Below are 17,402 nucleotides of genomic sequence, written 5' to 3' on the forward strand. Positions count from 1 at the left end.
GAACTAAAGTAAAAAATATCACAAGATATTTTTAATACAAGATGATGATTAATACAAGATGATGGAGGATGTGATCCACGAGAAATATCGGAGATGGGTTTTGGGGTTGAGCAAGGAGACTCCGAGATACATAGTGAGAGAGGATTCGAAGCTGGAGAAGATGAGGGTGGAAGCAGGAACCAAATAAGATTTTTCTTTAAGATTTTGGGAGTGTTGAAGAAAGATAAAAACTGACGTGAAGGAGTATGGACAACAAGAAAGAAGGGAATATTACATCAAAGTAGAGTACTCAACAGAGAAAATACAAAGCGGAGAGCGTGGATGGCGGAGATGATGAAGGAGAGGAGGAGGAAAGTGTGATTAGTGTGTAAATTGTATATTATGTATTCTAGCTATTATGTATATGTCATATAAAGAATAATATACGTATAAGTATATAAATAAGTAAACTGTAACGTATTAACTTAAACAACTAAATTGTTAAAATACATAATGACTACATAATTAAGTATTCAAAATGTGGAGTATACATTTTAATTCGTTGCCTAGGTTGCCTTAACTTTGCACGACTTCCAGATTTAGTTTTATAAACTCGCTTTTTCAAGTATCCGCCATAAAAATAGTCTTTAGAATTGCGATACAGTTAACGAGAAAGCCATTCAATACTATCTAGTCTACCAAACTATTGCCTAAGAAATCCCTCATCTAGATAATACCGATTTACGCAAAAACAAGATTACGCTCTGTCTTATTAAAACCATGGTTGATATTGATACGAAACCATGGTTTCACTGCATGTTCATATCCATTTCTAAGTAGCGTTTCATATCTTTCTCAACAAAGCTTTGCATTACATCTAAAGTGTTATTGTCATTCAACACATTGATCGATCTCTTCGCTTAATGGACTTTTACGGTCCAGTTGCCCCAAAACGCCTTACAGATGTTTGCACCGTCGCCCAAAAGAAAGGAGGACGATTGGAGTATGTATCGTTGCACAAGTTAGCTAATACATTGTAAGATCTTGTTATATTGCTGTACCCTCTCATCATTAGAACAAATTCGCTCTCTTTCATTAAGAACCAATATAAGAAACGCTATAATTTGGCAGAACGCTTCAAAACCTGTCAAACTTCTAACATTTCAGTTAATAATTTATTAATAGCAAAATCACTATAAGTATACTAGAATTAATATATATCTTTTATATCATATCTTTTCGACTACCTCAAATCTCAAGTACCGTATTTTCTCGAATCTTATCCGCACTCGAATCTAATCCGCACCCCGATTTTAAAAATTCATAGTGCTAAAAAAATTTAGTTTGCGAATGTAATCCTTATCTTTCTTTGAGTAATTCGACAAAACCAAAACGATGCGATGCTTGTTGTTAACCATAAATATATATTTTTTTCGTTGACTGACTCACCTAAAGAAACATTGTTTACGACGAGTTTTTATTAGACTAGACTTTAAATTTGCCAAGCCAGAAAAAATTGGAAAATAAATATAATTTTAAAAATAAATAGTAATGTCTATCACGAATTCAGTTCATATACTGCTCTCGTAGTAGCTGGAACGTGGTGTGTGCTTAATTATACATATAATAGCGTAATTATAAAAAAAAGTAGCAAAAATCGAAGAGGTTCTTCTATACAGAGAAGTTTAAAGAGATGTTATTAAGTTAGCGTTAAGAAAATCGAAAAGCTGGTACAATTTTTGTTGCGGAAAGACAAGGCAGCTATTGCAGACTGTGAGGCATCGTGCAAAAAATTTACCGGGCCAAAGAAAAGACGATTTCATGAAATTGACGAGGCAGTTTTCTAGTTCTCTCAAGAAAAACGAAAGGAGGGACTAAAAAATATTTAATACTAGCAAAGGTTGGACTGTGGGATTTATGCGCCGAATGGTGTTATCCTTGAGGCGCAGAACCACAATTTTCCAAAAGCTCCTAATGATTTTCAAGAAAATTTCAATTTGTCTCAAACTGTGAATGCCGACGAAATGGCAGTATATCTGGATATGCCAGCCAATTACACACTGGAAAGAAGAGGTGTGTGGGATATTTCTTTATAAACGAGTGGTTGCGAAAAATTGCGCATAACATTGATTGAGACAAAAACCAGTCTGAAATCTGAAAGACTTCCCGAATGGCGTCTTAGTTAGGCCACAACAAAAAGGATGCATAATGGAAAAGCTGATGATGGAATGGTTAAGACAAGTATGGAGTCGTAGACCAGAAGGATTATTAAATAAGGATATTAACAGACTGATTGCCCTTGGTTTAGACTTATTGTCATAATAATAATACCTGGTGGAATGACATCCATACTACAACCTGTGTATGTATATGTATATTAACAAACTCGAGAATTAACAAAATCGGGAGCAATTAAACGAGCTTCTGAACTTGCTCAGTGAGTGTAGGCGACATGGAAAACGATCCCTGAAAACAATATTATAACATCATTTAAGAAGTTTTGTATAATCCGAATTGATCCGAAGATGACGTAATACGGGAAAAAATGATACATAAATATGTAAATATCGTTCTAAAACCCTTAATAAAGTGTTATTGTTATAATGTGATTTTATTTTACTATTTTCCAAATTGCAACTATACGACTGTGAATCTAATCCGCACCCGATTGTAATCCGCATTTGATTTTAGAGCATATAAAATTTGTAAAAAAGGTGCGGATTACATTCGAGAAAATACGGTATTAAACTTGGTTGAACTAGAAATTGATGAGAAGATTCCAATAACGAAATAATATACAGCCTGTTGCATTTAAAAATACAAAATAACTTAGAATATCAAAAGAAACTGTAAATATGACAATATTGCGAATGTCTGGATCTTACGTATCCCAAAATAGGCATATCCCAAATTTTATATGACTCTGGCTACCTATTTGAGAGTAAATTAGGCTTTTCAGAATTTTCTTCCATTCTATATATGAAGGGCTTATTGTTAGAACCTTATAAGCTACCGCACTGATTTTAAGAAAATCAGCAAAAGTTTGTGAAAATATTAAAATTTTTATGGTCAATAATTTATCTCAAAAATATCTTCGCGTTAGAACTGTACTTTACTGTTGAGAACATAATAGAAAAATAAATATTGAACATCGGCAGGTTTAAAGATTTTTATTTTTGAAAAATGTGGCTTGACACTTTATTATATTTAAAAAAGGTATAATTTCAACGATTTGTAGAACTTAGTAATATCATAAAAATCTATTACAATATTATTTCGATAAAACTTGCAACATTCTTGCAAAATCATTCTACAAGGTCCATATCTTGGATGCTATAAATACTAGTTCTTACGAAAAGCGCACATCTTTTCGTTATGTAGTTACCTCTTGTATAACTTTGTACCACTCTTCTTGCGAATTGATTTGTGGAACGTATTTTCCATGCCTTTTTTCGAATAAGTCAAAACCACGATCCGATAGTTGGTGAGTACTGTCTTCCTCTTCTTCTTTCGGTGTCATGTCAGGTCCCTTAACGTTGTAATCACATCGATTAATTCGCGACTTTCGGCTAATCTAAATAGTTGTTTGGCACTGCGTACTTTGGTTCAATTACCCAGAGAGACATTATGACCCAATTCTTGTTCTGAGCTGAATTGCTGAGTGCCCATTATGTATGGAATATACCATATTTTTAGCTAAACCCGATTCATTCTAGTTCTAGGTCTAGTGTTAGTTCGAGTTTTAGTGTAATAACAATATGCAGCATAGTGATATCTTATGCTAACTAGCGCTACATAGCACTGTCACTAGAACTAACATTAGATCTAGAACTAGAAACATTCGTGTTCAGCCGCACGTCTCTCTAGACGGCTAAACCCAAATGATTCTAGTTCTAGGTCTTGTGCTAGTTCTAGTGATAGTGCTAGTACAATACTATTACTAACAGTAGACCGAGAACTAGAAACATTCGCATTTAGCTGCACGTATCTCAACGCGGCTAAACCCGAATGTTTCTGGTTCTATTTACGACATTGTTTTTAAATTACATTTAGTCGTTGTGCGTCGAAAACCTAAGAAACAACCGTATTTCACACGAAAATATGCGTTTTAAACAAATGTGCTGCAAAAATACAGGATGTCTCACGTAGCTGGTTCGTTAGAACTTTTTCAGGTTCCACTATTCGTAGAGGTTTAAAATTTTGGTGGCATGGTTTATAGTTTTTATTGCACCTTTTAATTGTACCGGGTGTCCCATCGGTTGTGGTATAGCCTTTTTTTATGTCTAAATTTCAAGATAAAAACTCCAAATTCGATATGTATAAAGCCACCTTACTTGGCCAGATGGTGGTGATGATTTATTACACGGTTTACAAATAATTTGTAAAAATGTTAAACATAAAATTTGCGATTTATTCATTATTTACGACAAAAATTAAGAAAAATTAAATGACAGTTAAATTTATGCTATTGTGGACCGAGACTACTACCGCGGACAGAGGAGCTGCTCTTTTATTGCCGTTTGGGTAACAAACCGACCGACCAGCACACTGGGTGTATGATTTTTTCTCTTAACCTGGTAAGCCTTACTTGGTTGCCCACAAAGTCATAAAATTGTGCCCGTTAGTGCAGTTCTGCAATAAAAAATTGGTCCTGCGGCGATTCTTTTCGACAGACATCGCCTGTTGCAGGTTGAAATATTTTTGTCATTAGATTCTTTTACTTAGCATTATAGTAAGCTTTACATTGCAGCCACAAATGTTTTTGTCTTCTTGTTAAATTCGGACTATGTTTAGATTACTAATATCTGCTTCATTATGATCCATCTTGCGATGTTGATACTAATGTCGTGATTCCAAGGTCTTTCCTTGAAACGCTTCGGTGCTCTGTCCGGGCTTATTAACGCAACTGGTTTCAACAGTTTTTGCACAATCCCTTCTTCGCTTTCTGGTCCATCAACCTTATCATCAATACACAGGTGGCATTTCTGATATCTTCACTTAATTGTGTGCCTCTTAAAATGTAGTCGGTTGTGGTTACTCTAAGAGTTTTCATTTCAGTAGTTCTTAAAAGGCGTATACGGCGTATGTCATGATGGGTCATGTTTTGTATATTCTGACCGTATACATATTCTGTCTTCAAGTTTCTATTGCTGGATATGCAAGCTCTCGGGTATTTGAATCTCATTACCTGTTCCACACTTTGATTGTTTATCATTAGTTGACATATATATATATCAGCGTATCTGTTCTGAGCTGAAGAACTTAATACACATTAATATTGGTGGTTGCACTCTTCCCTTTATAGACGAAGCTAAAAGTTTAGGTCTTTCTCTATCGAGTGACTTTAGATATAGAACTCAGGTCGGGCGGTACATTAGAAATGCTTATTTGAGTTTACGGATGTTATATCCTCACAGGGCGTGTCTGCCTCCTCACTTGAAGAAGGGATTATGCGAAGCTCTTGTGCTGTCGCAGTTTAATTATTTAGTACCGGTCTACCACCCTGCTATTTGTTCTTCTGAAGCAAAACGCATTCAGGTAGTGCAGAACAACTGCCTAAGATTTATTTATGGTATCCGCAAATTCGATTCTATAACTTATAAACTGACTGGGGCGGGGTGGTTATCAATGGGTAACAGAAGGCAGCTCCATGTACTCATATTTTATAACAAATTAATAAAAACGAAAACCCCTAAGTATTTATATGATAAAATACGCTTTAATTTTACAGTTCGTGATCGTGATACGAGAGGGAAACACCACATATATCCTCCTTATCATAGAACCTCAATGTTTAAGCGTTCCTTCTCGTATCACATATATAAATCATATAATGAACTGCCGGATGAACTTAAGTCCGTGGGGGCTGCGCGGTTTCGGAGAGAGCTCTATGCAAAACTTTTCGATAATCAGACATTAATTATTAATCAGCGTCAGAATCTGAGTGTGATGGGCGATCAGGTCAGATGGTGAGTCGAGTCCGGTTGTTGTTTACCGGTCTGGCAGTTATAACTACTTTATTGTTTTTGTATGAACCCGGAATTTAATTTTCTTAATTTTGTAATTTTTAATTTTTGCTTTCCTAATTTGTTTTTTTTTTCCCTAACTTTTTTTGTTTTAAAATTGTTTTTCTTTTTTTTTTCGAGGTGACAATGGAAGATCAGGTGTTGTTCCTGAATTGTCACCTCGCGGTTGTGCAAAGAAGAGAAGTTATTTTCTATTTTTGCTGTAGTTGAGATGAGTTTTTTTTTTTTTTTTTTTCTCTCTTTATTTTTGTTATAACTTTTTTTCGTTTCTATGATTATATTTTGATTTTGTTTATATATATATTGTTTTTTTTTCTTTATACTTCTTTGTACAATAAATGATTATTTATTTATTTATTTATTTATATTCTTGATTTTCTCGATATTTTTGCAATTGTTTCAAATTTATATAATAACTTCTGTAAATTGTGTCATCGTCAACGTAACAAAATATGTTGATTTGTTTGTTATTTCCCTTTCTGTACTGTATTTCTTTTTTCGATTAAGCTAAAATTACGATGCGATTTTATATTAGTAAGCCCACTCATTAAAAAGTCGTATATTTATACCCTTTGATGACTCCTTTCTATTTATCTGTACCCAGAAACATATAATGAGCCAATTCTTGTTTTGACCTGGGGAGTTGTTTATAAATATGAAGAGATCCTCCTCATCGGGATTCATAAAATCTGCTCCTTCATCTGTTCGTTAGTACATTTATAACCACCGGGATAATAAAACCAAATCTTAAGCCCACCGACAATAAAACGCTGATCCTGAGGTGAATTTTTGAGATAAGCATCACCTGTTGCAGGTCGAATGAAATAACACGTTTTTTATCTATTGTTGTCATGGATATTTTTATGTTAAGTTAGTTGCAGGATTTGCATGGGCGAGATTTAGGTAATTTAAATCCGATATTAAATTCTGTCCAAAATATTTTTCGATAAGCACTTTGTTTAAGAACATTAAAGTATTAATGTCAGTGTGAATTGGTCAATTCAATAATGAACAACTTGCTATTCAATTAAAATTCAATAAAAATAATTAGATTACTTAACTTGAATTTATGTAAAAAACAGTTTTGGAAATTGTAGAAATTTATGTTGTCAATAATCTATTGCATGTGGGCTTTTGTAAAAAGGTTAAATATTATTTTTAAATAATTCATTTTTATAACGAAATTATTTTAGTTTTGGCACAACCGGTTCCAATTAAGAAATCACCGTCCAGAATACACCGATAAACAAAATCGAAACCCACAACTATATCATAAACTGGTTTAATGAATTTAATTGTATTAATTTTTTTTAATCTTAAATATTTATTAAAACCGTCATCAATTTTTTGCTTCATCAATATTTTGTAATTTTATTGGAATTTCATTCATTTTCTTGCTTTTTGACGAAAATATTCTAAATATTCACCACATCCTCTGTATATCCTCTTAGACTTTTATTTGGTATGGAACTATGTTTTAAATCCATACAAGTACATCAAATTTGATTATTAAAATGTTGAAGCTTGAATTTTTCATTTTCTTGAAATGATTTATTATATGTTAGTCGTTTTTATTGAAATTTTTATTCATATTCTTGGTATTTTATAGGTCTTAGTAGATTTTCTTGAAATTATTAACATCCTACTACTTAATGTTAGTAAACTACAACATTTTTATATTTACAGCTTTACAAAGAATCATTTTAATTGATGAAAGCACACTAACACATTGACAATTATGCCCACATTGTGATATCATTTAATATAAAACTTAATTTTAACTTTAGTTTTGGATGATTAAGATGAAATAACAACGTGAGAAAGCCCTAATTTTTTCTATTTAACGTAAGATTATGCTAATATTAATTGAAATTGTATCAATTCTTATTAATTCGCATTAGTATATGTATTATAATATTGATAAAGTGCGCTTGAAATCTATTTATTTCCGATCGATCATATTTAATCTCTATATAATATTAATTTTTAACAAATAGTTTTAAATTTTTAATACACCATAATTGAAGTGGGATTACAAAAATGAGCTAATCTTGAGTATCGAATTATTTTTCGCCGCTATCGAGTCAGGTTTAAACATAATAAAACGTAATGACTTTTATTTATTTCCACATCCACGTTTTATTTTAAATGTAAAGTCATTGAAAGACGATAATAACAAAACGTGTGATTCATATAATATTTTTCACCCAGTTACGTTTCACAAAATATTTAAATATGTCATGCGTTAACGGTAAAATAAAAAGTCTGGTGACCAAATGTAATGCTTCATAAGAAAATAACATATGTTTGTTTAAATATTATTTTTTTAAAAGCAAATGTAATATTTTAAAAGTATTTTAAATACATAATAATATGTCAACGTTTAAAAACGCGATAAAGCTTTTGTACGTGATAAAATGTGCGATTCTTTGTTATGTGGTTTTAGATGTCAGTGAACTAAAATGTGGCCTTCCCACGGTGATTTATTTCCCGGATTTTGATACCATTCTAAACATTGTATCAGTTTGAAAATATAAACTATGTATCTATTAAAAAATCCCATAATTTTTTGCTAAATCTTATCACTTCCATCCTTTGGACGTGTTTTTTTATTATAACTTATAACAGCAGCTTTCGAATAAACTTGTTTGTTACTTGAAAGTGTAACGATAAAAGATAAAGATCCGTGGAAAACCACCCCATTCATAAAACTAATTGTAAGTGAAACGGTGATGGTCACTTCTATAAACTATGTTTCTTAGCGACAATTCTAGTTAGCACTTTAATCAGTTGGTATATCCCAAAATATGAAACTTTATTGTGTAAAGATTAAAATGCAGTACTTTCATGTTGTAATAAATAAAATCGAATATAATACATACGTTTAAATGGTGCACTTGTATGTTACGCATAAATGTTGAAACTATCTAGTGACGATTGTAACAGTTTTAAAGAATTTATCAGTTTATCTTTTGGGAACATTTGGGAAAAAGAAAGCGATAATAATTACAAACAGCTATATACCGCAAAATATTAAACACTATACGACGACGAGTAGGGTGGTTTGGTGGGCTCGGAATTAAAGAGTAATTGACAATTACATAAAAGACAGGTCGCATGATTCAAAGTATATTCATATGCATATCATGTGAAATGTATTCCCTACTTTAAAATACAAGAATACATACAGTGTCCTCCCGTAAGGTATAATTGACGATAAATTTTTGAAATCAAATTCAATCTTTTAAGTAATCCATTGCGGTTCGTTACTGCAACAATCGACCCCGCATCATGTTCATCTAAAAGCTTGTTTTCCTTCCTTTTATCCTCCACGTTGCCCGTTTCCGAAAATTTTATCAAGTGTCTTAATTCTTTTTTAATCTACTAAAAATCCAAATTTTTCCTCAAATTGCCTTCATTGTAACTAATGTTCCCCAATCCATAGCAATGCACTATAAATATTTTATGTTGTAATGTAAACATGATCAATTAATATTTGACAATAGGCTAAAGCTAAGCTATCAAATAATAATTGTTAGTTCACTCAGATCATTTGTTTTTATTGTAAAACGGAATATTAGAAAAAAAATTTCAAGAAAAAACTCATTTTTTCTTTTATATGCTAAATTAATAAAATTCGGCATATCGCTATAGTTTACCATAACAAATATTTTATCTTAATCAACTTTTGTTGTACATTGCTCAGAAAGACCACTTTACCTGCAACGGTTAACAAACTTCTTGCGTTAACTTTGGTACTTTGAGGATATTTGACGTATAACTTGATTATATTTCGTTTTATGACATCCAGACATTAATTGCAAAAGATGAAATTTGAATTCAAAAATTTATCGTCGGTTATACCTTACGGGGACATACTGTATACAGGCTGCGGCAAAATTATGGAACAAATTCAATAAAACGCTCATAAATTTATTTTGCAAAGACGGTGAACAAATCTATTTTGATTTTTGAAAACGCACATTTTCAGTAGCCCATGTTCACTTCCCGACAGTCATTTGTTTTTCAGTTATGACATCATCAACTTTTTTTTATTACCTAATTTAAAAGAGTATTCAAAAGTATTTAAAAGAGTTTATAACGGTTTTATTGAATTTATTCCATAGTTTTGCCGCACACTGTATACACTTGAATAACTATCGATATTGGCAGCAGAGTCATACGCTATCATAGGACCATAAAGTCGTGTTGAGTATGTAATTTCAAGAACGCTAGTTATCACTTCTGGGGACTTCTGTTAGTCATGATTATCGTTCTCGGAATTAAAGCTTTAATAGTGTCTTTGAACAAATAAAGAAATGTAATTTTAGATTTTGAATGCATCAGTACTAAAAGTGGGGTCGGGTCCGCTTCTATGTATTCAGAAATTGGATACTATTTAAGGATAATCGGGTACGGATTAAAAAACAAATGAACAAGAGAAATTTATAGCGGGCGGTAGTTAGGGTACTTACATACAGGTGTCCCACCTAAGTTGCCTCGGTCCATAGCTGAATTATGATTGAGTTTTTCAAAAAATGTTTCAGATAAAAGTTGAATCAAATCATATTGTACATATTTTAAAATTAGTTTCAGTAATGGCGGACTTCCGCTTCTACCGGAAATGAATATCAACTTTGTTATTTTAAATGGAACATCCTGTATATTATATTACACCCTGCATTTTTTGATTCTTTGTGAAATTTCAGTTGTACTTTGTTAAGGATACCTTGGGTCTAACTAGTATCGCTTTTGAATGATATGACGATATTCGAAAAAAATGACATTTACAGCGTCTTATAAATTTGGTAATATTGCCGAAACTGTGAAAGCTAGAAAGATTTGATTTTCTGTTTTGGATTAACAATAAAAGAGCACACGTTTGCTAATAGAAAATTATGCATTTATATTACGGAGTTCTTAAGTAGGGATCCGTAATTTTCGAACTTTTTAATCATGGATAACTTAATTTTTTTAAATGGATCACTATACCAGTTTTTGCATAACTAGATGTAAAATTTTATTTCGTTTCAGTTTTTATACAGGTATCATAGTGTCTACCTTCAACGATTAGATACGGATAGATACGTATTGCGAAGTAGGCTTAAGACTGGTAAAATGGAAGGCGGTCGACGCTTTGCAATACTAGTAAAAGTTGAAGTAGGCTTAGAAAACAAACTAGGTAAACTGTAATTACTGTTCCACGCATTAGAACTGGTTGTCAAAGTATTATTTGTTAAGATAGTAATTAAAAATGTCACTTAAGCGGAAAATTCAGAATGTAGTGTGCGTGAAATAAGTAGGAGGACAAACATCAGTAAATCTTCGGTACACAGGATTTTAAGAAAACATAATTATCATCAGTATCGAATCCAGTTGCACCAGGAAATTACTGAAGGCGATTTCGAAAGCAGGCTGTTATTCTGTCAGTGGGCAATTGAAAGAACTAATCCTGATGCGAATTTTTTCGAACAAGTGATGTTTTCAGACGAAGCTACCTTTCATTAAAATGGGTTTGTGAATCGTCACAATTGTCATTATTATGATACAACAAACCCCCATCGATTCCTTGCAACGAATAGCCAGTACAGATGGTTTGAACGTGTGGGCAGGTGTCATTGGAACGCATACCATAGGCCCTTTGTTTTATAATCAACGTTTGACGGGTAGGATTTATTTAGAATTTTTAGAAAATAATTTGGGAGTTCTCTTGGAACATATTCCACTAGCTATTCGTCAGTGGATGTGGTTCCAACACGATGGTGGTCCACCGCATAATACCGCCCAAGTATGTCGGTATTTAGATATGTCCTTTCCGGACCACTGGATAGGACGAGGAGGACCTGTCAGATGGCCTTGCGATTTCTTTTTATGAGGTTTCATTAAAAGCAAGGTTTATGAGATATCACCAACTACTCCTGACGATATGCGTCAACGCAGCGTAAGAGTTTTTCAAGAAATCACACCAGAAATGTTCAAAATTCCTTACAAAAACGATTTCTATTATGTAGTGAACAAAACGGACAACATTTTGAACACTTAATGCAATAGTGTTTTTTTATTTGTTTTGTTTCCAGTGGTCTTGTTGTGTTTTGTTGGCCACTTTTTAAGCATGCCAGTAATATTTCTGCCAGTCCCAAGCCTGGTAAAATGCGAGGGGAAGGTGGCCGGCGCTGCGAAATAAGTATCTATCGTTAAAAACTGAAAAATCGGGAATATCTTCAAAACCGTTGAAGATAGACACTATGATAACTGTATAAAACTGAAAGGAAATTAAATTTTACATCCAGTTATGCAAAAACTGGTATATTGTTCCATTTAAAAAAATTAAGTTATCCATGATTAAAAAGTTCGAAAATTACAGATCCCTACTTAAGTACTCCGTAATATAAATGCATAATTTTCTATTAGCAAACGTGTGCTCTTTTATTGTTAACCCAAAACAGAAAATCAAATCTTTCCAGCTTTCACAGCTTCGGCAATATTACCAAATTTATAAGACGCTGCAAATGTCATTTTTTTCGAAAATCATCATATTATAATTCAAAAACAAAATTTCACAAAGAATCCAAAAATGCAATAATATACTGGGATGTTCCATTTAAAATAACAAAGTTGATATCCATTTCCGGTAGAAGCGGAAGTCCGCTATTACTGAAACTAATTTTAAAATATGTACAATATGATTCGATTAAATTTTTTGAAAAACTTAATCATAATTCGGCTATGAACCGAGGCAACTTAGGTGGGACACCTGTATATAACATACATGATTTCTCTTATTCAAGTTGTAATAAAATAAACAAAAAATGAAAAATGTAATAAATAAAAAATGCCCAAATATGCATTCTAATTTTATCAAATCACAGTACTAAAGTCTACTGGTATATCTACTATGGATTAAAGTCATTTTCACCTCTTTCAACAGAATTTAAAGTTTTCTGCTTTATCGCTTAATCTACGCGGTGATCGATTCACGCTGTTTCCTCACTAGAAATTTTACATGTAATGTCGCGACGTAAGAACTATTCGTGAAAATAAAGACAAAATTCAAATAAGTGTTGAAGTTTCTCAAGTTATTACAAGGTCTCCAGTTATTTAAGTTTTTTATAGTATATTTATATTACAATTGAACATTGTAAATATTTTGTTTTAATAATTAATAATTTTACGTTAAAAGTTGTGTATCTTACTTTAATATTTTTCATTATATAATTTATAATTTAATTTCAATGGTTACGATAAAAATTAAAACGCTTTTTGGCAGAAACTTTTTTCTCTGAAATATATCTATTTAAAAATAACTCAAATTTTGAACTATCAGTAATTCATATTTTCCTAACATTTTTGCCCCAACGATATTAAATTTGGATAATGGTAGAGAATTTAGTAATCGAGATGTATCCGGACTATGTTGTATGTGGAACGACATTAAGATGGAAAGCCTCGTCATAGTCACAAGACTTAGTTGAAAGAGCCAATCAATATACAAAATATGTTAACTTCATGGATAAAGGATAATGATTAAAAGAAATGGTCAGAAGATTTGCCCTTTGTCCAGTTTGCCAAGAATACAACTTACCACGAAGGTATACACCAAAGCTCATGTTTGGTGTTAAACTAAAAAGAGGCATTACCTCTACCTGGAAAATAATTTACAAATATTGCAACTGAAGAACAGCTCGAAGAAAACGTTAATTCTTTCGAAAAAAATTTGGGCAGTGACCATATTCCAATTGGAAATGACGAGGATAGCAAAAATTCTATTGAAGAGGATCCGCAACCTAGCACATCTTCGATCCAAACTTTAACTAAACAACAACACGAGGACAACCAAAATTCTATTGAAGAGGACTCGCAACCTAGCATGTCTTCCTTTAAAGCATTAACTGAACATCATTTGACTAACTGTTGTGCAATTCAAAGTGCCATAACAGTATAAGATTTAAATCGGGCAAACCCTGGTTATACAGTTTTTATGTTTCAATAATTTTATGTTAAAAGTTCTGCATTTTGCTTTAATATCATATATTAGTAATTTAATAGAGATATGAAATTTTGAATCGAAATGATCAAACATTTTGGGGTAAAAAATGCTTTTTTAAAAATCTTTAAAAAACGTTTACGAGAAAATTTGGAACTCTTTGTGGCAGAAACTTTTATCTTTGAAATAAATATTTAGACAGTTATTTATTTTATTAATTAAAATTTGTTTAATGAGTTATTAATTTTTTTGAATAAAATCGAAAAATAAGACTGCTTTCTAATGTGTTCTAAAAATCCACAAATTATTAAAAACTAAGTCAAATTCTGTTCAAAAAGTTAAATTTTTTTAAAGCAATAATTGTAGCAATTTTATAATAATCAAATAATGAAATAAATATTAGACAATATTATTTTGTAACAATTATTACAAAATGTAATGTCTTAATCTTAATAATCTTATCATATTTTATAAATTTATTTTCATAAAATTTTATGTACGATTTCTATCTGACAACTTGTATACATTCAACATTTTACATTTAACTTTACACCGGCAAAATTAAACATAAATCTGTACCATTAATTAAGATAAAGGATCATTGTTCCACTTACCTTTAATCCTTAAAAATAACACTATGTAAGATTAAGTAGAAATAAAGCGATTTCGGCGAACCGCTAAACAAATAATACTATATTTGTCGATGGTATAAATAAAACCTTAGAATATTTCCTTCTTCGTTCACCGTCGAGTTCGTCATTAATCCAATTAAAAGAAAATCAATCGCGGGTGTTAAATATATAATAAACTGGATTACATCCGCACACTTCGAACAGACGGTAAAAAATACTTGAAAGAAAAAGTTAGAACTGTCAAGAATGACAAGGATGCAACATAACCTTGTTTTTAGGAATGTTGACACTTACGAAGCCAACTTCATGTCTATTGTAATCTTGATATTTTGTTATATTTTTAAATGTACTTATTGTTTTTGAATTTTTATCAATCCGTATTATTAATAAATGTATTAATTGCTATACAAAATTATATTAACAAATAGATTATAAAAGTAATTTGTTAATGACACATCTCCGCCACTTAACTGGTAATAATACAGTTATCTATAATATTGTGTTGGCAAGATTAATCTAAAAATGTTTTCGGGTTGAATGTTTTTATTTTCAATTTAAACAAGAAAATTATCGTGTGATTATTTAAGATGTCATGGTTAAATTTCAACGACAGTTTAACCAATCTACGGGGCCAACTCAGTAATTTAGCAAGTGGTGTTTTATCCGATGGTTTAGTTAACGAACCAGGTAATTTAAGCTTTATGTGCAGGTGACATAAGTGTTGTAAATATTAGAATCTAACCTCAAATATTTTGTTTGCTGACTTGTCAGATTATTATAAGGATTAATAATAATTTATTTTTAGGTGAAGATGGTAAAAAAGATGACCGATTAGAAGAACTGGAAAAATTAATTGTGTCTCAGGAGAATGAGGTACTTTTTAAAATATCCATCAATTAAGTTTGTTATTTATTGTTAAGCATTATAAGCATTTTTTTATTTAAACGTTGAGTCATACGAAAATACTTCGGATTTTCTGAGATAAATTTAGAAAATTGTGCCGTCCACACTTAATACTATTTAATCCGTAGCTTATTTACTAACCTTGAAGTTATATAGAAATTATTCATTTATGGGATTAAGGAGATATAGTTGGTATGTTTAGATTGTTGATATAATTAATATAATTAACACGAAGTGTTAGACTTTAGAGCTATTAAACTTATTTTTGTAAATTACTTTTATAATTTTTAAGACAACTTAGGTTATGTAACCAACTTTACACCTTTTACAGGAATCTGTAAATGTTTACGTTCATAGATGGCGCTTTTGTATTTAAAATAGATGCTTCGAATTTAAATTCAAACATACTACTATATACCTACCTTTTTGAAACGATTTTTTTAATCATAAAATATTATTATATATATATATTATGCTTCCGTTGTAATTTACATTAAAAGTTAAAACATATTCGTTATTTAAACCAAAACTAGAACAAACACTAGTAACTTCAGGGGGAAAGTCTTTGTACGTATATATTCGTTATATTCCTCAAACATTTTTGATCAAATTAAATCTATGAAAACTGCGATAATGTAAATAAAAATTACATTTTCAGTTAACAATTTGTAACGGAAATATTCTATATTATCATCGATAAAATGGAGAAGGGCGTCACATTTTTTTTCTGATCCTTATGTAAAGCTTTGTGAGATCATGGGGGGAAAATATTTGAACGGTATTGATAACAACGGTCAATATTGACGCGTTCGAAACGTTAATATATTCGAATATATTAACCGGAATAATGTAACGAGATAATGAGATTTACAATGTATCGATCGATATTTTTAATATATCCTGGATTATCGTTCCTGATTGTGTAAATAAATGAAGTGGATATAGAAGTTGTACGCAAAAATTACAAATTATGTGCAAACGTAGAATTGAGGCGGTTAAAGTTTAAATTTATTATCATGTTGTGGTCGATACATAGATTGACATGGAGATTTAATTTTTCAAAATCTTATCTTCTGTATATTTTAAAATAAACCGTTAAACCGTTTTGGTTACTCAATGTTTAACGGTTAAAAGTTTTTAATACAATTCATTTACTGACATGAAGACATGAGTCATGTATTTTACAACGAAATCAATTTAAAAAAAGCAATGCTTGATACAAAACAACATCATTTATTTGTTTTTAAAAGTATAAAATTGACTAAAATATTAAAAAAAGTTTTTCAACTAAGATTTTAATTAAATTGGAGCCGTTTATTATAAAAGGGACCTTAGTCTTTTCGTAATTATCACCAAATACATATCCACATACAAATACTCATTGTATACTAAAATAAAACCAAGGTTACTTGCGATCGAAGCTGCAACCGATACAGTTAAAGGTAAACGTGGGGAAGGTATACACTTTTTGGATAATCGGCTTTGAAATTGATAAAATAACTATTAGTTTATAGGTTCTAGATCAGTGTTTCTTAATCTTTTCACCATCATTACCCATATGACCTGCCCAGGACTAGGGATTTACGCCTTCATAAAAAATAACATACAGTACTATAATATTATTATTATTAAATAGATTTTACACAAATTTTGAATATTAAATTAATGAGATGGTTGATGTTGCTTCTTCTTAACAAAACGCCTCTACGCTGAGCCGATTCCTAGATTTTGTTTTGATAGAAATCAAAGTTGAAAAGCCGCTCTCACATCTATATGTCCAAATGGAATTGGAATTCTTAAAGTCCTGTCAACTAAAATAAAATATTCGCTCTGCATTTTTGACTATAACGTAGCTAAGTCATAATCTTGGAATTCCAC

The 17,402-nt window shown here is 31.2% G+C and overlaps 2 protein-coding genes across 2 annotated transcripts in view; one reads left to right on the plus strand and one right to left on the minus strand.

The window, feature by feature from the left end:
- The window catches only part of LOC111417159 (probable ATP-dependent RNA helicase DHX35), a 41,059-nt gene extending 26,185 nt beyond the window's left edge, over window positions 1-14,874 (minus strand). Inside the window, exon 1 of the mRNA XM_023049363.2 lies at window positions 14,604-14,874. The gene's annotated coding sequence lies outside the window, so the exon portion shown is untranslated. The remainder of the gene's footprint in view (window positions 1-14,603) is intronic.
- Window positions 14,875-15,107: 233 nt separating this feature from the next.
- LOC111417145 (thyroid receptor-interacting protein 11-like) overlaps window positions 15,108-17,402 on the plus strand; it is a 29,361-nt gene continuing 27,066 nt past the window's right edge. The window contains exons 1-2 of the mRNA XM_023049343.2: window positions 15,108-15,308; window positions 15,427-15,494. Coding sequence (XP_022905111.2) covers window positions 15,209-15,308; window positions 15,427-15,494 — 168 coding nt within the window. The 5' untranslated portion in view covers window positions 15,108-15,208. The remainder of the gene's footprint in view (window positions 15,309-15,426; window positions 15,495-17,402) is intronic.

Source organism: Onthophagus taurus, chromosome 1, assembly GCF_036711975.1.
Source record: "Onthophagus taurus isolate NC chromosome 1, IU_Otau_3.0, whole genome shotgun sequence".
NCBI classification, from domain to species: Eukaryota; Metazoa; Arthropoda; class Insecta; order Coleoptera; family Scarabaeidae; genus Onthophagus; species Onthophagus taurus.